The sequence below is a fragment of the Onychostruthus taczanowskii genome, unplaced genomic scaffold, assembly GCF_017590055.1.
Source record: "Onychostruthus taczanowskii isolate IOZ18803 unplaced genomic scaffold, ASM1759005v1 scaffold18, whole genome shotgun sequence".
NCBI classification, from domain to species: domain Eukaryota; kingdom Metazoa; phylum Chordata; class Aves; order Passeriformes; family Passeridae; genus Onychostruthus; species Onychostruthus taczanowskii.
In genome coordinates, this window is record NW_024499017.1 from 9,541,246 (window position 1) to 9,568,624 (window position 27,379).

General features: G+C 41.4%; 3 protein-coding genes across 3 annotated transcripts in view; 1 reads left to right on the top strand and 2 right to left on the bottom strand.

The window, feature by feature from the left end:
* Nucleotides 1-20: 20 nt before the first annotated feature.
* On the top strand, nt 21-7,728 carry LOC121333888 (protein phosphatase 1 regulatory subunit 3E-like). The gene has a single exon (XM_041400664.1). It carries the CDS (start codon nt 167-169, stop codon nt 1,121-1,123), a length of 957 nt encoding a protein of 318 aa, XP_041256598.1. The 5' UTR covers nt 21-166; the 3' UTR covers nt 1,124-7,728.
* A 5,523-nt stretch (nt 7,729-13,251) lies between these two features.
* On the bottom strand, nt 13,252-20,188 carry GCSH (glycine cleavage system protein H). Its single transcript, XM_041400665.1, has 5 exons — nt 20,049-20,188; nt 16,664-16,743; nt 15,624-15,687; nt 13,941-14,072; nt 13,252-13,381 (listed from the first exon to the last, which is right to left on the bottom strand). Exons 1-5 carry the CDS (start codon nt 20,167-20,169, stop codon nt 13,284-13,286), a joined length of 495 nt encoding a protein of 164 aa, XP_041256599.1. The 5' UTR covers nt 20,170-20,188; the 3' UTR covers nt 13,252-13,283.
* A 736-nt stretch (nt 20,189-20,924) lies between these two features.
* The window catches only part of PKD1L2 (polycystin 1 like 2), a 35,620-nt gene continuing 29,165 nt past the window's right edge, over nt 20,925-27,379 (bottom strand). The window contains exons 36-43 of the mRNA XM_041400870.1: nt 26,440-26,767; nt 26,208-26,341; nt 25,183-25,310; nt 24,626-24,786; nt 23,746-23,956; nt 23,125-23,226; nt 21,851-21,982; nt 20,925-21,050 (exon numbers count right to left, since the gene is read on the bottom strand). Coding sequence (XP_041256804.1) covers nt 20,925-21,050; nt 21,851-21,982; nt 23,125-23,226; nt 23,746-23,956; nt 24,626-24,786; nt 25,183-25,310; nt 26,208-26,341; nt 26,440-26,767 — 1,322 coding nt within the window. The remainder of the gene's footprint in view (nt 21,051-21,850; nt 21,983-23,124; nt 23,227-23,745; nt 23,957-24,625; nt 24,787-25,182; nt 25,311-26,207; nt 26,342-26,439; nt 26,768-27,379) is intronic.

Here is a 27,379-nt window from a genome sequence, read left to right on the forward strand (position 1 = left end):
CCGCGACCTGGACAGCGCCGAGGGCATCCCGCTGGGTCCCGGCGAGAGACGGAGCCTGCGGACCGGGCGCTAAAACCGCCTCGCCATCCGCACGCCGCGGTCCGAGAGGAGGAGCCCCGGGTGCCGCGCCAGCCGCCGGCACCGCCGCCGCTCCCGCCGGCACCCCATGGATAAGGCGGGCTCGCTGCACAGCTCGGTGCCCGGGCCGCCGCCCCGGCTCTACCTGCCGCGCAACTTCAGCTGCAGCGCCTGCCTCTATGGCAGCCTGGCCGAGCAGTGCAGGGCGGGCTGCAGCCCCGACGGCGACGCCGCGCCCACGCCCGTGGTGCGGGAAGCGGCGGGCGAGAAGCCGCCGCCGACCCGCGGCCGGGAGCCCACGCTGCCCGCCGTGCCCCCCAGCCCCACGCAGCGCCGCCGCGCCAAGTCTCTGCCCACGCCCGGCGACCGCAGCCTGCGCCCCGCGCTGCAGCAGAGCCCGTCGCGCCGCAAGACCGTGCGCTTCGCCGACTCGCTGGGGCTGGAGCTCACCTCCGTGCACCTCTTCTGCGAGGCCGACCTGCCGCGGGTGCCGCTGCCCGCGCCGCCGACGCCGCGCCCCGCCGACCTCCTCAAGACCAGGAAGCCGCCGGCGCTGGGCGACCTGGAGCCCGTGCTGTTCGGGCCGCCGCCGCCGCTGCTGGAGCCGCTGTTCCCGCCGCAGCCCGGCGCCAGCCCCGGCTTCGCGGAGCGGGTGCGGCAGCACAAGGTGAGGCTGGAGTGGGTGCGGGCAGAGCCGGCGGGGCTGCGCGGGGCCGTGCGCGTCCTCAACCTCGCCTACGAGAAGGTCGTGTCGGTGCGCTACACGCTCAATGGCTGGGCCAGCTGCGCCGAGGCTGCCGCCACGTACCAGCCGCCCGCGCCGGCCGACGGCATCACCGACCGCTTCGCCTTCCTGCTGCCCCTGGGCGCCGCCGCCGCCGCCGAGACCACGCTGGAGTTCGCCGTCCGCTACCGCGTCGCCGGCGCCGAGTACTGGGACAACAACGAGGGCAAGAACTACCGGCTGCGGGGCCGGCAGCGCATCCCGCCCGCCGCAGGGCCCCCGCAGGACCCCGACAGCTCTGCCTGGATCCACTTCATCTGAAACGGGGGAGCGCGGAGCCCGCGCAGGGCCGGGGGGCCCCTCCCGGGGGGCTCGGCGCGCTCCCCTCGGCGCCTGCCCCGCAGCCGCCCGCAGGAGTTCTCCCGAGTTCTGTTTACAGAGGGGTAATTTGTGTTTTCTGTGTCACTAGCGGGGCCGGGGGGAACCCTGGCTCGCCTCCCAGGCGCTCACGGGGTGTGGGAGGGAAGCCGGGCGCCGGTTCCCCCTCAGCGTCCCGAGCGCTGTGGCTTCCACCAAAGCAGCGGCTGCCGGCCGGGCTCCGGTGACAGGGGCCGGGAGTGTGCGGGATTTGCCGGTCAGGACCGGGATCCGCAGGTGAGTGCACATCCTCCCGGCCCCGGAGGTCAGGCTGAGCTGCTGTCACCTCAGCAGGTTACACGGAAGGCGCTGCCACAGGGCATCCCTCCGTCCTGTTGCCTAATCCTGCTCAGGCAAAGCTCGGATCCGCCCTCAGCGCCTCGCTGACCCGCGGGGTCAAGGGCCTGATAGTGCAGCTAAGGGGCAGATTAGTTTTGAACTCAAAAAGACAAAAGTATGGATGCCCCAAGGCGTAGCTGTGTTTGTATGCAGTGAAGGTATTCGACTTAAAGCAAAGATTTTTTTTTTTTTTTTTTTTTTTTTTTTAATTTTGAACCCTGTTTCGGGTATTTAATCATAGTTAAAAAGCAAAAAAATAGCATCATGTCCTATTTGGAACGCAACTCACTGAGAGATTTTTAAAAGAAAGTGTTTTGGTTTAGAATTCATGTGGTATGTTGATGGAAAAGTTTGTCAGGATCTGGGGTTTGTTTCAGTAGGATTGGTCCCACAGAGCTGCTTGTGTTCAGGTCAGCAGGAAAGTCGTGGAATTGCACCAAAAGAACGAGAGACGACAAGAGTTGAATCCGTAATGCCAGTCTGCACCATGAGCAACACCTTCATTTTTATTCCTTTTGACAGTTTAATTAAACAGTATCACTGCAGCAGCCTGCTTTCTGAATTTCCTGCTCCAAATTCTTCATAATAATTTCAGTAAGTGATGGATTTTACAAAACTGGTGAGGTTTAATCAGAGAAATCAAAGAAAGTTCTACCTTGCCATATAAAAGTATATCAATCAAAATTACACAGCATACTGACTTCTGCCTTCAAAGGTATGTTTTAAATTATAATAGCACTAAACAAAGCATTTTCCTTTTTAAACATGCTTTTTCAGGAGTTCAGCTGAATACAGGTTGTGCTGGTGCCAAATCTGGGTGCTAATTTTCCAGGATTGAGACATGAATGTGTTTGCTGGAGTGGGGTCTCTGCAAATGTAGTTAATGACAGTGGCAAAGCCATGTCAGTGTGATTTTTGGGTTCTGAAGGGCTGTAGCATCAGGCCATTAGGTTTTGATTTTTCCATAGGTTTCAGGAGGAAATGCAATTTTTTAAACTGCATTTTTGTGTTTCTTGAAAGGGTTAAGTGTCCCAAGCAGCTTGAGTAATGTCTGGAGTAATGAGTTCTCACAGAACCTTTTGACTCTGGCGAGAATTGAAAGCAGTTTTGTCTCCTGAGGGTCTCATTCAGTCCGAATAATTAAACTTACAAATTCTGGGGGAAAAAGAGGTCTGGAGACTCAATGGGAAAAGGACATTTAATTTCATTTCTGTAGATTACTGGTTCTGATTTAATGGAAGTAACAGCAAGGCTGCTTTCTGTAGTATTGGTAGCTTGGTTTTAATTTCCCATTCAGTGTCCTAATCCCTGTGCTTGTAATGAAACTAAACTTAACAGAAATACACTGTCAGCATCTACTGAGTATTTCACATTTTAGGAGATTAAGGTCCCCATCTTGTAATACAGTAATCCTGTAAGTTACTAGAACACATTTATAAAGCTAGAATTGCACAAATAGGGTCTTTAAATGTTCATGATTAAAACATATTAAGAGGTGTATTTGATAAAGCAAGCCCAAGTGTCTTTTAGTTGAACTTTACTTCTTATAGAGCCTTAATACTGGAGAGAAGGAAAAGGACTTGTCTCCATTTGAAAGCACTTTGAAATCTGGTAGAAATATAGCAAACCATCATTTATTTATGTGTTGTAGCTTTCCAAAGCTTGGCCTTTTTAACTGACAGAGTGAACCAACAGAAGCTATGTGGACTAATGAAATTGCTTGGAGAAAAAAAGTGGTTTCTATGCATTTTAGATCAACTGATGCTGCAACTTTGCTTATGAAGTTTTAACAGGATTTTCTGTTTATTGTTTCAATGGCTTTAAAAAACATGGACAGCGCTAAAAAACATTTTTAACACTGAGCAATTGTAGAACTCCAAAATTATTTCCCAGTTTTCATTGTTGTTTGATTTATGCAGCATATGTAGGTCTCTAAAAATTCTCTAAAAGTCTCCAAAAAAGTTTTAAAATCTCCTTCCAGCACCTGTGGTTTAAATCTTTCAATCTGGATTACCTAAGTGGATGTACCTGCATCAAGTGCACATGGAGGTTGTTGTATTTCACTTTATTTTTGATCATGGCTTAGGTGAATTTACTGATTTTCTTAGTTGGAATTTTGCAGGCAGAATTGATCTTTATAATGCTGTTCAGATATTACTGTGGTTTTATTTATGGCCACCATTGCCAAACACAAACCTGAATATTCAATCTTTTGAAGCATACCAGGAGAGTGTTTTGCAAAACAGTCTCTTGAGCTTTCAAGCAGTTAATCCTGACCTTAACCTAAACTTTGTGAGTAACTTTATGGGCTTGATCAGAGATTATGGATGAGACATGTGCAAATCCAGTAAAAGACGTGGTCTTGTAGGAGGTTTAGAGACAGCTCCATTGTAATGCCTGGAAAGGGAAAGCTGCACCCAGCCAGCTTTGACCAGAGAATGCATTGATGAAGGCTGTGGAAGGAGATTGGGATGTTTTCATAGAAATTATCAGTAGCATATGCCAAAACTGCACTACTTCGATTACACATTTGCACTTCTGTCACAGGAATTTATTTCCAAGAAAGGTTTATTCACATTTCCAAATATGTGTTCAGTTCAGTGGCTGGGAGTATTTTTCCACTGGCAGCATTCATGTAGTTTTCAATCCATTAGATTTCAATCTAAGCCCATCTATTCCATCTAATACTTGCTAGAAGCACTGTGATAAGTGGAGATGTAATAGAAATGTCAAATGATATTTAAATAACACATAAACAATGACTTTGAGGAGAAAAACTTGTTGAAGGGGGTCATTTTCAAGTTGACAGGACACCAATTATTTCTTTTGGGAGCTTGAGCAAAACATATTTTTAAAATTTTATTTCTAAAGAATATTGTTCAAGAAAAAACTTTCACGAGCAAAGTTACATATCTGAAAAATTTCAAGCCAATCTGTTTCTAGAAAAATTGATATTATATGCATGAATGGTGCTCATGCCTCCTCCCTTTGCAAGTGATACCAGGATGGTTTAGGCAAGGCAATAATCCTCTGCTTGTGTACTTCACTTCAAAGTGAATTATTCATTGCTTCTGTCCCTGCAGGTGTAAAAATGTGTCTGTCATTTATGGTGCAAAGTTGTAGCTTTATGAAATGTGCCATGTTGTTTTATGGGCACAATAATGCACATTTATCCAGCGAGTTGAGTTGTGCTCTATGTCTGATAGACATGGATGTTTGCTGCTTCACACTGGAACTAGTAGGGATTTTGCATGTGATTCTATGCCTTCTGTGGCAATATTTTGGAGATTTGCCCTAATTATTAGAAATCATAAAACAAATGAGAACTATTAAGTGACCATAAATGGAATTTCAGCTAGCTAAACATATTATTTATTAGCATAAAATCAGTAACTGAAGGTGTTGTACTTACTTTCACTAAATGTACATAATTTCAGGTAAATTAATTTCTTTCTCCTTTTACCATTTGCAAGTAACTTTTTGATGTGAATGTGTGTGCCTCAGTATCTCAGTAAACAACAGAGTAAGTGCACACTCAGTTGTTTCAGCAGATGTGAGGGGCAAATATATCACTTGAATGAAAAAAATGCCTGTTCATGTATGAGCATCATCCCTTTACAGATATGTGAAGTGTTTTTCCATAACACCAACAGGCAAGCAGCTGCTAAGTTTAATGTAAAGTAACCTGCAGAAATGCTCAGAATCTGATTTTTTGAACGTATCATATATTCAGATTTTTATGTGCCTTTCAGCATTTCCTAGAAATAAAGTTCACATGTTCCTTAGCTCTCCCACCACAAGTCCAACAATGAAGTTGTCATTAAAATTAAATTTTTACAAAAACAATCTTAATTCCTGACACATGTTTAGCTGTGCCAGAAATTCTGTATCTGTAGCAGTCAGAAGGATTTGATAAAATTTTCTCATATTACAGTGAAAGATTTGTCAGTCAGAAATATGTCTTCCTGGTACACCTCTACATTTATGTAGTTAAGTAAAAAAGAAACCAATTGTGACTACAGTTAATATAACAGAATATATTTGTCACATATGTTCACCTCTTGCACAAATATTCTAAATATATATTCTCTCAGAAGTTCTAGTTTTCTATGAAATCTGTTCATGGAGACCTGGCCTTTTCAACTTCTACTGTTACTTATCTGATGCTGCATAATTCATATTGTTACATTTTTTTTGATAGGTTTAATATGCCCACAGGATTTATATCAGGAAACAGAAGTGCTCAGTGCAAGGAATACCTGAAGTAAAATTACTTTTGCCTTCCAGCTATTCTGCATGGTTTTTTGGCAAATCCCCAGCAATCCTGTTTCCTGTACATACTCCACGTGCACACACTTGGAGTAAATGGAAGGATTACTTAAAGGAATGGAAATATTTTTGAGCACTGAAATTAAGGATTTTCCAACAAAAATAGTTCAAGGCAAGAAGTAAATATAGTCAATATTGCTGTAAAACAAAGCCCACTGGCCTTATGTAGAGCTGATCAGTATTTTGTTTAAAATGGAAGACAGTGGTGTATTTCAAGACTAAACATGTTCAGGGAAACACACCTCTTTCAGTGAAGGTTTTCTCAGGTTCAGCTGACAGGAGAGAATTGCCCTAAAATAAAGAAGTGATAAGAGTATTTCCTTACATCTGTGTATGGGCTTGAATGTAGGTCTTCCATGAGCAAAGTGGATACTGAGCTGTAAAACCATTGGCTATTGCTTGGAGGTTTTCTTTATCCAACTTATAAATATAGTTTTAAAATACCCTCACAGAAAGCATTTTTGAGCCTGGGTTTCCCCATCTTGTGTGAATATCCTCTTCACTTAATCACTCTGGCTTTTGCTTGAGGCCTCTGTTGTTGAGGAAAGATTTGATTTTAGTTTTATGCTATGTAGGAAGATTATTTTACATTAGATTTTTGGAGGGACAGGCAGGGAAATTTTTTCCTTGCAATTTTCATTTTATAGATATTAAACAATAGCATGAAGTATAAAAATTGCTTGAAATTACATATGCACTAGTGATTCCAAAGAATATAGCTAAGAATAATGTCAAGTGTGAGATGTGCTTTTTAAAAAACATATGTGCTTTGATCTAGAAAGGCAGGGAGAAAGTCCTAGTCTCCAGTGCAAGCTATTAATGCCAGGGATTTCTTTCTATGCAATTCTATGGTGCACCTGTTTTTATAGGGATTAACTTGATTGGTGTAGTTCATGTATCAGTGTGTTATGTATAGAATACTCTGTTTAAAGTGTCATTAAGGAAACTGTGTGTCTTAAATGGTGTTACAACTTTAGGCTCTTTTTTGTCCAACCTGACTTCACTAAATCATAAGAAACTCTGAATAATAATAACAAGACAATATTTCATAACATTGCATAATCAAGTCTCACACGTTACACTTATCACCTTCTAGGACAAAAGTTGTGTTACTGTTGTGAGTTTTAAAAGTTTTTGTATTTCTGTATCTTAAAAAGCCAAATTGTGCTACACTTTTAAACACAAAGAGCTAATAAGTGTGTTTGTAAAGCTGCTCAAATGTAGTCAAACTAAAATTGGCTGGGATTACTTGTGAGTCAAGTTTCTGAACTGTGGTATAAAAAATGTCTGTGACCCTCCTGTGCCTCCTTCTTGGAGGGGCACCCTGGGTGCAAAACCTGCCAACATCTAGACACGAATCCAGGTTGCACTGCAGGAAAATTGCTGTGGCAGAATTGCTGTTCCTGGAGAGGTTTGAACAAACCCAACTCCTCCCTTGTAGCATTACACAAACAGAGGTTCTGTCTGTTGAAGAGTGTCTTCTTCAACATGCAGGTTTTTATTACTGTTTCTTTGATTTACTGTGAGTTCATTCTGAAAAATAATTGTTACTTAACTCTGTACTTGACTAGTAAATTACTTTTAGTTGTAGTGTCTTCTCAATGTTTATATTTCACCAAATAATGTTTGTTTCTAATGTTTGTAAAAGTTAATGTAATATCACCAAAAGTCAAAATCAACATTTTCTAATAATGCCTTGTAATTTACCTAGCCTTACAGTATTTCAGAAAATTTTCCACCAAAACTGCATCTAGTCACTGCTTGTCACAATTATGAAAAAGAGATATTTATAAACCTGTAGCTTCTAGCTGCCATTAAAGATTAATGAGACAAATCATGAACATGTGATGACTGTAAACTCTTTTTTTTATTTAACCCACAAACCATGATGACTTTTTTGTTGAGGATCTGAAGCAATGATATTCCAAAACCTCTACAGTGCATGTTGGGATGTACCTGCAAATCTGAGACAAATATCTGATATTTGGGACACTTCCCAGCCAGCCTGTCCTGAGGGGCCTCCATGGGGTGTTCTCTGTGGAAGCTGCAGGAGGAGTGCTGGTGAGGGGATGGGATGGGGTGTAAATGTATGGCTGTTTTTAAAAATGGCTACTTTTATTGTCTTGTTTCAACAGCACCATTTCAGCCCCAATTTAGCACTCTGTGGTTGAGGAAGGGCTGCCTCAGGAAGGGCTGCAGAGCTGAGGCTGTCCCTGTATCAGCTAAATGATCCCAAGCATTCTTCCAAATATTCTTTCTCTGTTCATTGCCTACTTTAAAATATTTATTTCTTGAATTTTTACAATGTGCTGCTATTCAATCTTTTAGTGTATTCAGCAACTTCTCTTGCAATGCCAAGAACAGTTTTCAGCTTTTTTTAAACTAAAACTTTTTAAGACGTTTTTATAATACAGATAAAAGCCATGTAGCCACAAGGAGAAAAAATGTTCTGTGTTTGTTCTCATGTAATTGGTACAACTTATTTTTCTATCCTCTTTCAAAACATCTGCCTAACTGTCTTATTAATATTTTTTTTTGTGCATGTGTTTCTTTGAAGGGTGCAGTAATTAATATTAGCCCAAGATTTCTTTTTTTTTTTTTTTTTTTTTCTCCCAGAGGGAATTTTTCATGATTTAACATCCATCTAATCTTTCGTTGAAGTATAAAAGAACTCTTAGCCCACATAAATTACAGAATCCAGAACTATTTTCTTAGCATACCATTACATAAATATTAGTTAGAATCACAGAGTGTAATTTAGATTTCTTTTAGTAAGGAATATGCTTTGAATTTAAAACTGCTCTTATACTTGAATGGTCCTGAAGTAATGAGATTACAGTTCTGAGTGAAGATTATAAAGAAGTTCAATGTAGTTTTACATTGTTCTTGGATTAATTTTTCTTTTAGTTCACCATTCCATGGGACAGTATGTGACTATGGTAATTCATCTGATGATTAATCAGAATTATGGGTTGTAGATAGTCTTATTAATAACAGGAGTTAAAATAAGTGAAGTATCCAGACAGTTGTACTGCTAATAGTGATGATAATAATAATAATCATTGTGGGTGAGGATGAACAGCTCCTGCAGGAAAAAGGAGCTGTACAAGAGTGATGTTACACCACTTTTATCACTGGCTTTGCCTTGCCAGTTGTGGCACAAGTTAGGACTTCTCAGAACAGCCAGGAGTTGCCAAGAACACTTAATTCTGTCATTTTCTCTTGATCCAGACACAGAGTAAAGAAGGGAGGCAGGTGATGGCAGAAAGCAGAAGTTCTCTTGTGTCCTGAGAAGTGCAGACTCATCCTCCTGTCCTGTGGATTGACTTTCATGGGCAGAGAAAGGTACAAGTGCTGTACCTGCATTAAATGCTTCTCTACACAAAATACATTCAACAGCATAAATAATTAAACACTATAAACAAATGACAAATAAAACAGCCTAATAGCAAAGGATGTAGGATACTTGTACTGCATTAAAATAGATCAGGTCTGAAGTGACTGAATTGTGCTTTGTCAGGAAGAGAGAGACATCGATATTGTGGGCAACCTCTAAGCAATCCAGATACCACAGAGTCAATTCTCCTGCCAAGGACTGTTCTTAGACTGCCTCAAACAGTGTGGGGAGAGTGGAGACAATTACATCAAGGACACTCCTAAGCTGCTCTCAAAATTTGTCTGTGTCATCTGCAGCAGATCTTGATGGTAATTTGCAGCGGTTGGACGTTGCTCGAGAGAGTTTTAATGTTGCCTTACAGGCACGAGGTCCCGGTCCCTGGAAATAGAATCCCCAAGGATGCTGTTTTCCATCAGTTCAGTCACATGACGACGGGTACAACGAAACGAGGTTTAAGTTAATTTCTTTGTTACATGCAGTGCTGTGAGAAACGCGTTTGTGTGTTTAAAACATTTTCAATGGTGTCTTCATCTTTTTTTGCTGCTCTTGCAGCTGCCCAGGGCGAGTGCGTGGCTCCGGAGCTGCGCTGAGCCCGCAGCCCCGGGAGATCCCGGCTCCGAGGTTCCAAGTGCCACCGTGTGGTGAATTTGGGCGATAATTCTTATTTTAATTGCACTCATTTCAGTCAGTCAGAGCACGGTTTGCCACCTGAAGCATTTTTTCCACAGGTGACCTGTGTTTATTAAATCATTCTGTGACATTCCCAGGTTTTCTTTCATTTCTCCAGAATATTTAGTGCAGGTGGTGCAGTTTTGCCTCTTTGCTGTGTGAGCTCCCCACACCGCAGCAGAAAAGCCTCGTGTGCCCAGAGGTCGATTGATTGATTGCTGCAGCTCAGTTTATTCACTCGGCTGGGCTGAAGATGGATGTCGCGTCCTTTCTGTGTCACTTTGGCAGATTAAAACTCAGCGATGGGAACCATTTCCAACGGGAGATTTTGGATTCCCAGTGTGAAGGAAAGAGGATCTTTAGCCACTTGTCTGCAGACACTAGTTCAGGCAAGTATTGGATACTGAGATTTGCTGCACTTCTAATCAGAGCTGCTTAACAGATTGTCTCACTGCTAATTTAATGAGAGTGAAGATGACATTGCCCTTCTTTTATGCCCTTCTTTTATGACACGCCCTTCTTTTACACTGCCCTTGGCAGTGTTTTGATGTATTTTAAATCTCTTGGTTTTAAACATGGATTTTTTTTTTTCCTCTCTCTCTAGTAAGAAGTAAAAAATACATTATTTCTATTTATATACATTACAAGCCCAAGGGTCACAGAGAGATGCAGCACCCCACTGGCTGAAAATCAGACAAAATGTAAGGTATTCAAGCTTTTGGGGACTGACGTCAATAAAAATCTTGGAAAATAAAATATGGACTGAAAAACTTAGTTCCAAGTTTAGCTTCTATTAGTCAAGACAGATAACTGGGGAGATAAAGGGGTTGGTACTGTGGAACACTGAGGAAGTGTTGGCACAAAGAAAGGTGATGATATAATTAACCCCCAGGAGATACAGAGATGTAATTACTGGTTGTGGGATTATAACTTACTGTAAATCAAATCTCTCTATATTGAATCTATAATGTATATAAATTACCCTGTAATTGTAAAGTTCTTAAGCTCAGGATCAAGATGTAAGAGGTCACAGATGAAGTGCTTATTTTTGTAAGAAATCACCTCCTTTATTAATTTTCTGCAGGACCACACACTGGTGAACAAGTTTGACGTTTCTCCCAACAATGTATACAAAAGCATTTAAAATTGTATAAAATTTTTAAAGAATTATGGATAGAGATGTTCTTGATCTTCCTCTGTAAGCAGCAGAACATCACTTTTCCACCTGTACACCATGAAAGAGAGGTTGAATTCTTTTTCAGGTACTTTTCCCAGACAGTTGTCATTTATCCACATTGATGTATGTAAATTGCTAATACAGTTTAAATGGGCAAAGTTTGAGAAGAGACCAGGTCTCTCAGATTGTGTTGTTCCCCAGATTCCCTAGGTCATTACAGAAATGACTATTTTATTGATCAGAATAAAAGAATACAAACATTTTAAGGGAAAATGGTATTAAAATGAGTTACAGCGCTCTGGACTAACCTCTTTGGGGAGATCAACAAGGGTCACATGGAAAAGAATGAAGGGCCTGTTACTCTTTAGCCAAGTGGGAAAAAAAGATGGTGAAAGAAACAGTATCAAATAGAAACATTTTCCTGTATTCCTACCTCCGCTTACTGTATTTGAAACAAACTTTCCCTTCTGAAGTGCACAAGGGTTAAAAGACAAACAGAGGCAGGGAGTTTGTAAGAGGCCAGGACCAGGCTCCCAGCTCTCTGAGCCCTGAATGTTGTCACAATAAATACTGCATGGAACTGTGAATAATGGATAAGTACTGAGAGTTTTTAAAACATTTACATTAGGTTTACAAGAGCCTTCTGTTTATCAGCCACTGCCAAATTAGAACTCCTTTGGAACAGTCAAACTCCCTCTTTCCTCTTACTCATTTTGCAGTTTAACTCCTGTGGAGAAGATGAAACCATCTTAAATACACAGTGGATTCTCTCTCGGCAGGGCTTTGATCTGTGACTTGTGCAGCAAAGGTTTGCTCCTAGGATTTAAACCCAAAAACCACCCAAGCAATTACTTTGACATCCCTTCAGATCATAAAAGAAACCCTCTTCTTTATACATTAGAAAGGTTTCTATATTACCAGCAGTGTATTCGTGCACTTTAGAAGGTCAGTGATTCACACCCCTTTAGAAAGAAGGAACTTTCAAAGCAGTATGAATTTTGCTTTAGTCATCTGACATGAATTAAGCATTCCCCTGCTTCCTCTTAGATCAACCCAAATCTTTGGGGTTTGTTCCCATTTTGTACTTAGCTGCTAATAACCATTTTAAAATTGCTGGGAAAAGTTTTAGACCAAAACTCTGCTGTATTATTGTGTTTTCCTAAAGTGCAAGTGTGTACAACTCCACCTTACCATCGGATGTCACATCGACTTTGAGTTCACATTCGTGGATTCCTTAAATATTAAGTCTAATGGAATCAGCTTTAGTTCACTGCTTTGCAAAGGGTAAGTTTTTGGTTCAGTTCTGTGATGTCATTAGAGCAGCTGGCTACTTGATCTTAAACACAGACACATGCAGATACATGATATGTCAAATTATTGCTCATCACACGATTTCCACAAGTACCTGCTCTGCTGAAATCACCACAGTTGCCAGGCAAAAGATGTAATATTAATTCCTTAATTACTTGTGATTTAGGTAGTGCTTACTAGACAAAATACAGCCTAAATTACCCACTGCAGAACCTTGATAAACAATCATTGCAGGAGCTTTGCACACTAAGAATGCACAGAAAGGGGAAGGCAGGACTATTTGATTACACAGTAAAAAGAAAAAAAGAAGGAAAACAAAGGATTAATAAGTTCTATAAAGAAATAAAATCACACAGAGAGGTAGTTGATATGGCTCCTCCTTTTTTGGTATCATCTTTGTAACCCTAAGAAAGAAGAACATGAGTAGGTTAGGAAGTCACTGCTTTTCAGTACTTTGGGAGCAATAGGAAAGTATTTCAGGCAAAACTATAGGCCAGGTCGTGAGAACAGTCATGTGCCTATGACAAAATTAACATGTTAAGGCTGTTGTTACTGAATTTGATGTCAAATGAATCTATAGAACTATATATTTCAGCAAGTGAATTTTGTTTCCCAAAATATTATAGATAACATCAGCAGTTACACAAATCAGACAACAGAATAAAAAAACCCTCACAGGTAGACAGATGTGAAACACATTTATCACTGTAATTACTTATAGTCTTGTATATGTGATCATAAGTGGTACTTTTCAAGTTGTCAAAACTGGAGAGTCAGTATTTCCGTAATTGATGACAAACTACACTGAGATATTTTATATGAATTTATTTCATTATTCCAGCTCAGTCCTCAATGGATTTTATGTATTTCTCATAGGCATCTTCGGTCATCAGTTCATCAAGTTCAGCAGGGTTTGCCACAGTCATCTTGATAAGCCAACCTGTAGTTAGGAAATTAGAAAGAATTGCTAATATTCTACAAGAACAATTAATTCATGTTACTGCCTTAGGGAAGCACTCCCAGGAGGAACAACCAGCCTTGGATCACTGGAGAATCAGCCAGGTTTTAGTGCAGGCAAAACACTTCAGTATCTAAAAAAATGAACAACCAACCAACTCATCATAAGAAGTGTCCTTTTAGTCAGAGCAGGTGTGTAATTTAGTGCTGGCTGTGACAGTGGCATAGGGAGATGCTGCCTCGAAAGAATAAAGGAGCCTGACCTCTCAGTGTCATGAACTCTTACAAGATCCAAAACCCAGAAATGCAAATAGATTTAAATTCAGCCACAGTGTATATGTGAAAATAAGATGTTGTAAACCAGCTGTTCAAAGAAGACACTGCAATAATGCTTTATGTTAAATTTTACGGGGCTTGAACTATATTCAGTATATTCCTTTAAGTCTCCACACCATTAAGCTGGAAGAACAGGAATTGCAGAGCCATTTGTAGTAGCAAGAATACACAGTATTCATTATTCAAAGATAAAGGTGACATCTTACCATCTTGATAACAGGATTTATTGACAAGGCCTGGATTATCTGCAAGGGCAGCATTAATCTCAGTCACTTCTCCTGAGAGAGGGGAGTAGAGTTCACTAGCAGCTTTCACACTTTCCAAAGCCCCAAATTCATCTGAAACAGAGAATATGGCTGAATGTTCCTAAGGGGAAAACACAAAGCACTTCTGTTTGTTCAGTCAGATGTTCTGGTGATGACACAGCCAGTGATGAAATGGCTTGATCTTGTGCAAGAAAACAGATTGAAGTCACCCACTTTATGACAAGGATCAGCATTATTAAATTTGATGTTTATGCTCTTGAATTCTGGGGAATTTGTGCTAGCTGGCTACTACAGAAGGGACAGGAATTCCTTACATTTGGTTAATCCTTTGCCTGAAGCCCACAGCACATATGACATTGACTTAGAAAGAACAACCTCCAGCTCTTGCTGCAAGAGACTTAAATATGCCTTTTATTTACAATTTAAACCTTTTTATTTGTAATTTTGTTACAAAACCAACAAAGCCACAATTTCAGCAATCCCATTTTTCCTTCAGAAACACTACCAAGTGTTACATTTGCACTCACTGGAAAACACACATTAGTATTCAGAAGCACCACACTGGAAGCACCCAGCAGCTCTTCCCTTTTTCCTGTTTTGTAGGGAGTTATGGAAATGGTGCCTGGAGCAATGTTAATCCAGAGCAGCTCTCAGCCACAAGCAAACAAGACAGAGGCTGAAGGAACAGGGAGCTGTCACAAGAGTAGATAGGCACCAGGACAAGGGATCTGAGAACAACTTGTTCTGGGAAAGCTTGGAATTAGACTGAGGCCAGAATGGGTAGAAAAGAGAAGAACTTAAATGGAAATGAAATTCCTTCAAATAAAGCAAAACTACAAGTTGGTTAATTAAAATCCTACACAGAGAGACCTTTTGTCTAACAGTCAGCATTCAAAGTAATAGATTTGGCCAAAACAGTTTGATGGGGATCTATTCCACAAGAAGGGTGGCAGAAGAAACTACTTTACCCCATAAACCCTCATTTCTTTTTTTAAAATTGTCTAAAAATAATGACAATTTTTTCTTCATCTACTACTGAGACAGCTCTCCACCATAATACAGGAAAAGGTTTTTCATTTCTACCTGTTAATGTTCACTTTCTTTAACAGGAAAAGCTGCATAATTGAATGATGAAGAATGTAACAACTTGTACAACACTAACAAGCAAAAACTCTGTGATCATATTTGATACCTCAAGATTACTGAGTCTGCATATTCATAGAAAAATTAGAGCTTGATATAAATTAGAAGTTTCACATCATGCAACTCACAAAGTGCATAACTGGAGAATTACAAATCAACACTTGCAAGTTCAGATCAAAGTATAAATATTTTAAAAACAGAGTATAGATAAAATTATCACAAAAATATTTTAATGCTTTATTTTTGAATCAATATCTTCACAGTTTAAAAAGCGTGCATTTTCTGCTGCTAAGCACAGTCTGACAGTGAGAATTTAAAATTAAAGCTGTCTCTTGTAGAAATACCTGAATTTATTTTGCATCCAAAAGCTTTATAATGGTATTAAGAACCATAAATACTATTTCAGAAAATGTATCTTTGCAAAGGAAGAGGGGGATGAGTAGAATAATCACTTCACGAGCAACCAGAACTGCAACTTACCATGTTTACTCAGTTTTGTCCCAACTTCTGGAAGACTACAGTAAACAACGTCTCCTAATGCTTCCTTAAGAGAAAAACAAAAGCATCAGAGCATATATTAACAAATCTACATACAGGAGAGAACTGACACAGTGACTCTAGAATCTGCATATAAGTATTCTTTGTCTCTAAATATTGTTCTCATTCTTATATATTTTTCACTTTTTCTTAGCAAACATTTAATGTGAATAAACTGTCGTGTTATTATGCCCCAAATACCAAATTAGTGTCTCTCTATTGCAGTGCTAATAACCCTCAGGCTCAGTTTATATGCAGATTTCTTCTGGCAGAATGAGGAATAACATCTGCTGACCTTCTTAGCATCAGCTACAGAGAGCTTTTAGCACACAGTTTGTCCTCACTGACTTAACTGGACCCTTGTCACCATAAAAATTGTCTCACCTCTTCCCTGACACATGTACCCTATCTCACAAAAGACCAGAGAGTATTACAGTTATTGACAGAAAGCTGAGATTAAAAGAAATGCTGCTTGTCCTAAGAAATTCCATTTATTGCAGCTTGTCCCATTCCTTTTTAAGTTTCACATAGAGCCCAGAATTTTCCTGTGACTATTCCAAATCAAGTACCTGCATGAGAACAAAAAATCCAGAGGAATTCCTGTCCTAGAGTAAAAACTATATGCCATGCTGTACATCTGTTCACAACTGTTCTTTAGCCAGAGGGATTTCACCATCTTTGTGTTCAGAGGAAATTTGACCTAAAAATGTACATGATGTCCTCTTCACAGAGCCACGAACTGCTCAGGCTTAGACCTGAACATCAAAGTCTCTCACCAAGTTCAGCTCTCCACAGGTTCAATGTGGAGCAATTAAGACCTCATCAGAATGCTGAGGTGGCACAAATATCACAAATAATGCTCACTGTGTCACATATGCAATTAAAACAATAAAAACACCCCCAGAGATGTCCAAAGAGCAAGGACAGAGGAGATAGGCATAAATAAACATTGCAGAGGTGGGCAAGGGCAGAGGGATCAATACCTGTGCAAAATTGCTGATTCCTACTGTACCAATGCCGTTTTCCACAGATACCCACTCGTGCTTGTCTGTGAACTTGCGGGCTAAAAGGAAACAAACCTGGCATTTCAGAAAGAAGTGACACGTTGCTCGCTTAAACACAGTAAACACATTTGCAGGCTTATACTGTGGGGCTTTTCACTGAGCTTGTTCATTTCTCTTGGAAAATATTTTAACCAGTACATGCAATTTACAGAGAAGCTCAGAAGACGCTCAGTGACAGGGCAGAGGCTCACTGGGTGTCCTGCTCAGAGTATTATCAGTTCCTGTGCAACCATCTGGAGACTGATAAAGTGCAGGAGCACGAAGAGCAGCTCTACTTCAAACAGAAGTGCAAATCTAAAGCTTAGATGTGCATTTTACTCGTAGTTATACATGTCTGTGACAGCACAGTGGCTTTTCAAACATATTTAGTGTTTATTTCTGATAACTACTTATTGTGGCTGGGAAGGCCAGTGTTGGTGTCTCTAGAAACACTGTGAGCTTCACAGCATCTCATTAAAGTGCAAAGCTGGCACAGTTCTATGTATTATTAAAGCAAATTAATACAGGACAAATTAATAGGGCAACTCATACAGACAACTGCTACTTAATAGAATTGCTCTCTGTTAATATTGTTACTGTGAGAAGAACACATTAGTTATTCTGTATCTCTACAAAATAGGCCTGTTAAAACCTTGTTAAGTCTTTTCACAGCAAGATTACAATTCTCCTTACATTTCAGATCTGGAAGATTCAAGACAGCTTTATTAGAGGCAATTGTTTTTATAAAGTCATATGGAGAAACTTCAAAGGAAGTAACTGAAGCAAGCAACATTTTTCTTGCTAACATTTTTCCTGGAACTTTTCTTACTCTGAGAATTTTCAGCCTGCCATGTCCATTTTCTCATTTCTAATAATATCCTGTAGATACCTTCCTACTTAACAACAAAAAAAAAGTTTTTATTTTCCACTTGCAGCACCCATCCAGTGCAAGGGATGTTGCAAAAAATGGAAAAGGTAACTTCTGAAACAGCTGCCTGAGCAATAAGTACAGCTACACCTTCCTTTTGAGTTTAACTCTCCTCTCAAGCTCATCCTGTGGGCTGAACTCTTTAAGGCAAACACCAGAGAAACTACACTTCTGCAAATCCTTGTATATTTTCTAAAATTGTACACGAAGGAAAACAGAAGCTCTCACTGCAGACCTGCTAAAATCTTTCCAGACAGTCAATACTTTAAGCTTCTTCAGTTGCAGTGATCCTCTTGTGTGAAAAGTTCAAGAGTAGCAAGTCTGAGATAAAACTGTTTGTCTTAGATAGGGCCCGAATTTTATAGAGCTCAGAGAACAATATGTGGGTTTGCAAGTATAATACACAAACAAACATAAGTGAACTGTAAACATGAAGTATTTTCTTCTGAATTATCAGTCAAAAATGCACAGAATTTCACCTAGCACTGTTTTCTATAACTACAAAAAATCTCATGACACGCTCTAATGAACAGTCTTAAATGTCTCAAATCATTTCATGTCAAGATGCTATACCCACGGGGATTCTATTGGAAATGAGCAATGAACTGTAAGAATGGAGAGTGACAATTGCCAAATCTCAAACTCAAGCTGAACATCAGTGATGTTACACAAGGCACAAAGAAGCCAAGCAGCACATTTTTATTCAGGATAATAATAGTGTATAGAATCTGTTTATAAAGCAAGGCTAATAAAAAAACCAGAATATTTTCACACCACTTTGGAATACAGCAGTGAAATGTCCCAAACAGTTAGAAGAGCACATAACTTTCTTGCAGGACAAAAGAAATAAAAAAAAAAAAAACCAACAGACCAAAACAAAAAAACCGTGAAAAATTAAAATTCTGAGCATGCAACAAAAACCACTGCAAATGAAGTAAAGGTCAAATTAAAAACAGTTAATAAGTAATCTCAAAATTTGAACTTTGAGCTTATGTGGTCAGCCCATTAAATAAATCAACCTAAAGGAATATGAGATGTCAATGCATACCAAATCTCCCTCTGCATTCTTTTACAGAAGAGAAGCTGAATTTACTCTAGCTTCATTCATTTCAACAGGACTTTGGTTTCAGCTTAACTAGCACACTCTGAACTCGGCCCTTCATTTAGTGTAACCTGCCTCTATTAAGTATTTCATATATACCTGAAGAGTGAACTCACACCTCCACAAAGAGGCATACAGAACTTTTCCTCTCTGCTTCAAACAAAAGTACAGTTATTCCTTCAAGTGATGTGTATGGAAAAACAATGGGTACATTGGCCAGAATAGTGAAAAACAGCTTAGATCTTGACTCAGTTTGCAAGTAATGAACAATAGATAATATTTCTTTCACTTGCAGCAGAAGGCAATTAAACAGGTAGGTTTAAGATAGTCTGGAAAGAAATGGATGAGCTCTTCTTAGTGGTAGTCATTACTTTTACAGCCTGTTCTCCTCCTCTTGCCTACTTTTTAAACATTTCTATTTGCTAGAGTACCACAGATTCTGTTTTTCAGACTTTCATGCGTAACTTCCGTTCAAAGAGAGCTTTGACAGCAGTAGATGCTTTCAGAGTTAACTACACCAAATGCAAAATCACAGCAAGCACTGATGCACGAGTCCATCCCCTGCAGCTGCACAGGAGCCAGAGCCAAACTTGCGCAGCCCAGAGCGGCTCAGGGCCCTGCAAGCCTGCCTGGGTCTGTCTGTGTGCCCACGCCAGTCCCCGCTGCGGCTCTGCCTCCGCTGCCCCTTTCTTGTGCTGCTGATGCTCCTTGGAGCCAACTCCGAGCTGTTTGTGAGCGCGGCGATCCCGGGAAAAGCGATCCGCTATTCTGGGCAAGCTGGTGCGCTCCCCGCTCGGCCCACTCTGCGAAGTCTCTTTCTGAGACCAGAGGGGACTGAGCCGCTTTGCTCAAAGTGTGGAGATGAGGTTAAAACTTTCTAGCCAACTAACGGAGGTGCAGGTCTCCTGTGGGAGCGGGGTCGGGAGCGCCAGCAGCGTCCGGGGCAGGTGAGGGGCGCTCGGGGGTTCAGCCATCTTGCGAGCTTCTCCGGGCCCCGCCGACACCGGGGGGCTCCGGGCGGCTGCAGCATCGCGCTCCGAGGGGCCGCCGGGACACGGCGCGGGGCGAGGCAAGGGAGGAGGGAGAGATAGAGGGAAAGAGGACGGCTGCCGCCCGGGGGACCCGCGCTCCGGCCGCTTCGCGCACCCAGTCGCGGCTGGCGGGGGCTCCCGGGCCGGGGCGAGCCCCCACAGCCCACCCTGCCCACCCTCCACAAGCACCACCGGCTCCCCGCAGCACCGGGCCGCTGTCCCGCCCGCCCGCCGCGCACCTCCCTCCCTCGGGCCGCCACTCACCGGCCAGCAGCAGCGAGCTGGTGCCCAGCCTGCGGGCCGCGGGCTCCCGCGGCGGCAGCGAGAGGAGCGGGCAGCGCGGCGCCAGCACCGGCCCGACCCGCCGCAGCGCTCGCCACGCCATCTTTGCCGGGGGCGGGCAGGGGCGGTGCCGGCAGGAGGTGGCGATGGCGGCGGGGCGGAGCGGAGCCGGCGGTGGCCGAGGGGATCCGTGGGCTCGGGGGAGCGGCCCGGGCCCGGGCTCGGCTCCGCGCCCCGCCGGCAGCGGCGCGGGGCCCTGAGGGAGGGCAGCCGCCATGTTCCGTGCTCCGCCGCGGAGGAGACGGAGAGGATTTAGCCAGACAGTGCAACAGCCGCTTATTTATTGAATAAATACAGGGGCCAAGTCTACAGCAAGTGCACGTGGGACGGTTCGCCTTCGGGTTACCGCTATTTCTTAGCTATTACTCCAGAATAGTGCCGGCAGCACTTTAGGGGTGAACACCGCGTCGTTTTCCCAGAATCGCGGAACAGGCTGAGTTGGAAGGGACCCGCAAGGATTGAAGTCCAACTCCTGGCCTTGCAGAGACACCCCAACAATCCCACATGGGCCTGAGAGCATTGTCCAAATGTTTCATGAGCTGTCTTAGGCTTGGGGCCTGCCCATTCCCTGGGGAGCCTGTTCAGTGCCCGAGCACCCTCTGGGTGAAAGAACCTTCTCCTAGTATCCAACACAAACTTCCCCTGACACAGCTCCAGCCATTCCCTTGGGTAAACCCATTTTAATCAGAAGCTGTAATAACCTAAGCCCATAGCCTAACCTAACTAACCAGTGCAGCTGATAGCAAACAAGTAAATAATTTGCCCACAAGCAAAGTGACTTTTCAAGGTGGTCTTCCTTCACTCGCTGACAGGTTGCTCCAGTTGTTCGCCAGTGACCAGCTTCTCTTCCTTCTTGCATTTTATCCCAAAGAAACTGAAGAGTTTCATTAGCATTAGATCAACAATCTCCTCTTCTTCTGAAGCCTGAAATAATAACAAATGAGTTACTCAGAGGATTCAGTCTCAAATTGGATTCAGTCTCTACTGAAGCCAGGGCAAGTTGCGAGACAAAATCTCTGCTTGAGGTGAAATAAACCAACTTTCAGCAGAGCATGAGTGACTGCCAAGCAAAACATTGTGCCAGTATTTTTATCCAGACAGAACCCCAGATGAGTATGGACACTACAGAAATTTTGGCTGTTAAATCCCATGGAAATCTCTCTACAGGAGCCAGGAGTAGCCCATACAGCTCCCATACAGCTTGTGGTATACACAATGAGACACCCACAATTTCAAGATGAAGTAAATACGAAAAACTAGATTTATATTGTATTCTATCAACCATATCCTTTGTTTTCATCTCCCTTGACTTTATTTAAAACATAGAGGAATTCTGGGCAGTACTGGAGTGTTAAGATGGATTTCACACCACACTATCAATAGCTTGAATGGGTCAGGCACTCACAGTGAGAGTTTTAAAAGGAGCTGTAAAGCCTCATGCACTTCAGTAGCAGTTTTGGCACTGATTTCAATACAGCCCAGCACAAGCCTGAGTTTTTTGATGGATGAAGTATGTGAACAGAAGGCTACAAATCACATCTGAGCAGGGACTCATCTGAACAGGAATGGACAGGGTACATCTGAAAAATCTGAAGTGTACTTTCTGAGCAAATGTTGCCTTCTTAAGAGTTGGACTGAATTTTCATGGCTTTCATCCATGGTTGAATACCTGAGTAAGCACTGAGCAAAAAATGTTAAAAGCTAGAGAGCTTAGATGAACAAACCTGGTAATGCTTTTGCTCCTCACTAAAAGCAACCAGAATCACCGAAATGAACAGATTCAGTACCACAAATGTCATAAAAATGATGCAGGATCCAATTAAGAAGGAGCCTAAAATTGGATTGTAGTCCAAGACCTGTATAATGCATAAGGTAAGACATCAAAAAACAAACAAAAAAGCATACATTCCTATCTACATACATACAAGCAGTTAAGACCCAATAAGAAGTCTATCACCTTGAAAATCGTGTGTCTAATCAATTATGACATATGTATTATATACATATATAAATTTTCTACTCTAGTGTTGTCCTTTGTTGATATGATATAGTACAAAGACAACAGAATATTTTAGATATATATGTGTGAATATGCGCAGTCTTTGGGGGGTTTTAAGTATTTGCATTTAATTGTAATGGTATGACAGTTTCACATGAAAGTTGACAAGTCTGGAGATCTGTTTATCCACAGAACAGCTGAAACTTCTAATGCCTCAGCTTTCAAAATAGGTGAAATCCCTGTATGCATTTCATTAATTTTACTGTATGCTTTACGAAGAAGCACAGTCAGACTGTCAGAGACACTTATAAACCAAGGGTTGTGAAAAATCAAAACACTAATTTTTATATAAGCTACAACATAGGAGTATATTTTAATTATTAATATGAGTGGGATGTAGAGGTGAAAATGTGCCAAATTACTGATCTTCAAAGCCACCCATATCCTATTGGATCCATGGTCTAAAAACATCCACCAAGGAGGACTTCACAGTCAGAGATGTCCAAGAATTAATCCACAAAGAATTTTTCAAAGGATATTGAAATATTTGAAAGATCTTACTAAAAAAGTGTTATATAAAGAATAGTAAAAAAAATTAATATAAAGTTCCCTTGTGGAAGGCGTTGCCTTTCTTGGGAAGACAGAGGGTGTGTTCAGAAGAAACACAGGGTTTCTTCACATTTCTGTCTATAGCTTTCTAAGGAAATTGCTCAAAACATTTTGTAATCAATTAGTAACAGCTCTAGTTGAAATTTGAGCAAGATTCTTAATGAAAGGTTCATTATGAGCTTCCTCGTGGTCAAAATAGAACATGAAGGAGGTTTCACTTGCTGTCCTTGTCTTGCTCAGAATGGGTGACTGCTTTAGGGAGCTGTGGAGCTTGCAAAATTAGATTAATGTTTAACACTAATTGAAAGTCCTATTTGCTGGGTCAAAGCATATTTGATAGCTGAGATGCCAGTTGTATGGCTGTAAACTTCTCAGAATTAGATGTGGTACCTCCTCATAGTTGAAGATTCCCAGCTGAAGACTGACCATGGTCTCTGCCGAATCAAGGAGGGTTTTGTAAGAGTAGAGCTTCCAGCCAAATATCAGATTTGCCTGCAGAGGACAGAAGCCATGTCTTGTGTCATGATCAGAGCCCTTGCTGCAAAGTATGTTTAACTTGAGGACCTTTTATCATGGATATGAGAATGTCTTATAACTGCTCAGCCTGCCACTAGATATGTAAAAATGATAATTATTTCCCACTTACAAACTAACCAAACAGAAAATGGCACTTCCTGAATGCTCCACAATTTAAGCTTTATCCAGAAAATCTTTTTTCCTGTACTTCGTTCCTTGTCACGTCTATTACACATAAAGAGTCCTTATTTTTCAGTTCAGTGTTTGATTTCAGTGCAAAATTTCAGTTTGCAAAGAACAGAGTGGACGTTTTAATTTCTCTTTCACTCGTATGGAAGACTTGGGCTCCAAGCTGCTGAACTAAGATATAGATAGGCAGCTTTATTCCATTTTACATGGCAAAGGTATGCTGCTTTTGGAATTCAAAATTGGTTGATTTAACCCAACAGTACCTGGGAGCAGACTGCAGACAAGAGAAATTACCATGGTACTCACAGCAATGGAATAGGCAAGGAACATGATTGCAATAACAGTGATGAATCCAGAGATATCACCCCATGCCCTCCTTAGGGTTGAAGTGATCATGTTCAGTTTAGGGTTGAGCCTCAGCAGATGCCACAGTTTCACTGTGGAGAGAAGCACCAGGAATGCAATCAGGTAGCCAAGAACTGCATCAGCTCTTGCTGTTTCACTGAAGCTTATAGATCTGTTAGGAAAAAAAGGAAAATACATAATATACCATGCACACAGAATCCTTTGAAGTGCATAAATGGGTGTACTGGAAAAGCCAGTCACCCTGTTCTGGGATTTCAGTAGAGACCTGGTGAGTTCCTGCTTGAGTGTTCCCACCTGCACTTCCTACTGTGTGCACACAAAAAACTCAGTTTTGCATGGCTAAGATTTTTAAGAAGAGGAGATCGAGGCTGTAGCCCAAATTCTGCTCATTATCCTGTGATTCTATAATCTCTTTCCTGTATGACCATTTGTTAAAAGATGTTATAATTTTCCATTCTGCACTAAATATTTCATTATTATCCTCTAATCAATGGCTTTTTACAACAAAGAACAAGGCAGATTATGTGCTTTCTGGCTGGATGTCCTGTAGCAGAAAGGCTTGTTGGTTCACAAGAGGATGATGCAGACAGGAAGGGAACTTGGTGCTCAAGTCTGCTGGATTTTATTAGAGCAGTATCAGAAGAGAATCCTATTGCTGACAAATCTAAGCCCTGACACACTTACAGGCTTCATGAATAAGTAACCATCTAGGATAGCAATATCTAGCATGGAAAAGGTGCTATCTGGGAAGAAGAAAAATAGATTTATTTCTGCATAAGGAGCAACAACAAAGGATGCACTAAATAGCATTAGTACTTACTCCTCCTTGTGTTCCTGGTAGTAGCTGATGTCCCTGGTCCCAAGGACTGTCCGTTTCACAAACACTGACAGAGCACTCCAGCTAATCAATATAATGGCCATCTCCAGGAGATTCCACTTGCTGTGGAAGTATCTCCATCTCAGACTCTTCAGCAGCTTTCCCTGGGAGGAGTTTTACTCTTTCAATCTCATGACTCCATATCACACAATGCACCTCTGAAGATTGGGGCAATGCCCTCCACAATAAAGCAGACTGCTCTGCATTAATAAAACACCACCTACACCTTGCACTAGTATCTTTATATTATCTATTCAAACTATTCAAATTATTCAAACTATTCAACCTATTCAGCTATTATCTTTCTCAAAACCAGCATTCAAGGCAAATAAAGTGTTGCCTTCTTATTATTTAATACTGACACTGTACTTGATTCAATCTTCCATTGGTGTAACAGCATCAGTGCTACTGAAATCAAGTACAGTCCTAAAGCTTTTGTAAGTGAAATCAACAGCAGGCACAAGGTGATGCTCTCAGGCAGACTTTCCAGTGGGCCTCACCTGTACTATCATGTAGTACACAATGAAGAGGAAATAAATGACTTCTGCTGCAACCACAAAGATGTGGAGGCTGTCGGTGTAGGGGTACAGCCGGACACTTTGCAGCTCTGCACTTGTGAAGAAGGCCCCTGAAAAACAAACAGGGGTCACCTCAGGGCTCCTTCTGCCTTCATTCAAACAACTCAGCTCACCAGTGAGACTTCTGTACTTGCTTTCACATCAGTGTGAGGCTAAATTCAACCATCAAACTGAGAGTTAGATTTGACTATGTGAGTAACCCTGTAAGGGTTTGAAATTTTCCTCAAACAGGAATTTCAGAGAATCAAGGCTTTTAGAGTGGTAGTGCTTGTCTGCTTGAGTCTTGTGTGATAGCATAATAGTAAGCCCAGCAGGACTGAGTTTGGATTGGACTGCAAATACAGAAATACAGCAGGAGGACTTGAAATTTTTTTAAAAAGCCTAATCTCATTCTAAACCCAAAATGAGCTCAGTTCGGGCATTTTCCAATACTTGGACACACCCTAAGGAGGCTGCTGCTCAGACTAAATGTTTTCTTATAGCCTCTAAACCAGAATCTGCTTTCACTCTTCTCTTTGTTGTATCCAGATTATGTATTACATGATTACATAGCTAGACATTAGAAGTCATCAGGAACAAAAAAGACAGACTGTTATTTTTGCATTTTTGTCCTTATTGATTAGCTGAAGTGATTAGGAAACAGAATTTTTCTCGTTCCTGTTGTGTAAATTCTTGAGGTCAAGTTTCAGTGTCATGTTTTCATCATCAGCAGATGACCACAGCATAAGCAAACATAAGATATTCCATTGTGGTCTATATTACTGTGATGCTGCATTTTTCCTAAAAGGTTTAGAAAATGTGCATTGATTCTCTCATGATTGGATTTATTAATACACTTCTGTTTTCTGAAGAAAGAACCAGGAAAACACTGATAGTGTGTAAATCTACCTTCTGTAGGTGCATTTCTTGCTGTCTTCAGAAATGTGTAACTTAGGAAAGGCTCTCACCTAAAGCATTGCTTTCAAACATCAGGCTTATAATGCAGAACAGGTTCACGTTGGCATTGTAGACTGTAAATTCAACAAACACTGCTCTTGTGAAGGTGTCAAGCCAGACATTGTTGAAAAGGTACTGGAGAATTCTGCCAAAAGAATGTGTAGCCAGTGATCTAATTCACACAGGAATGAGAGAGTATTACATGGAAGATGCACTGATAATTTACAAGAACACAAGTGGTACCTGGAGGCGTTTTTAGGGTCAGTTCCCAGGTGAATCACATATCCCCCTCCGCTGTAGATGGCAAGTTTACCCCAGCTGGGGTGTCCTCTCAGCTTGGACTGACTCTGATACTGCCATGCTGAGCTCAACTCAGAGGAGTTATCAAGGGCTGAGGTATTCCAGTGCTCCCCATAAACTGAAGTATCTTCTGTCTGTAAGGAGTATGGAGCATGGCATTCCTCAACTACGTGCTGGAGTCTGGGAGAAATGGGGCAGGTGTCTCCTTTCACTCTTACTTGGCGAATTCGAGCACTACCCACCAGCTTGGAATTGCCATCTGTAATGAATCCTAAACAGGAGATGGAAAAGAGCAGCACTGGCAGTATTACAAAATTAATAATATTTCTTCATTTCATTTATGATTCACTGATGCATTAATATTTTGCCATATATTCTTTTCTCAGAAACAGTGTAAGCAAAATAGTCATGAAAATGAAACCCTCATATTGATTTGAACTGAGTTCTTAAATAACATTCACAATAACAGAGTTCTGTGTCACCCCCATCAGTATTTTATACACAGGGAAAGTGAGGCCTGGGGGACAACAAGAACAATTCTGCTAATATATTTCAATATTTACCCTTAAATGTGAGCTGGAAAATGAGTCATATTTTACTGGATGTGGCTGAATAGAAACATGCTAGTGCTGCATAATTTGCCTTCACATTGACTCAAGTCATGATGTAAACAACTCTCCTGAGGAAAAGCTTTATGGTGCCATCTGTCTGCCATTCTTTTTTTTTTTTTTTAATTTATGTAAAAAACAGTTGTGAAAAATTGAGGATATATCCAAATATCTGGAATAAGTAATGTAAAATGTGAAACATTTAGCATTGCAGTACAGAAATTTTAGGTTATATTAAACATAAGGAAAATATTAAGGGATGTTTAACTTGGGGT

Excerpts from the sequence above, each read along its gene's own strand:
- LOC121333888 (XM_041400664.1), top strand. The coding sequence starts at position 167 with ATGGATAAGGCGGGCTCGCTGCACAGCTCGGTGCCCGGGCCGCCGCCC.
- GCSH (XM_041400665.1), bottom strand. The coding sequence starts at position 20,169 with ATGGCGTGGCGAGCGCTGCGGCGGGTCGGGCCGGTGCTGGCGCCGCGC. Across the intron at positions 14,073-15,623 it reads GACAAAACTGAGTAAACATG|ATGAATTTGGGGCTTTGGAA; the intron begins GTAAGTTGCAGT and ends TCTCTGTTTCAG. Across the intron at positions 13,382-13,940 it reads TAAATCCTGTTATCAAGATG|GTTGGCTTATCAAGATGACT; the intron begins GTAAGATGTCAC and ends TCCTAACTACAG.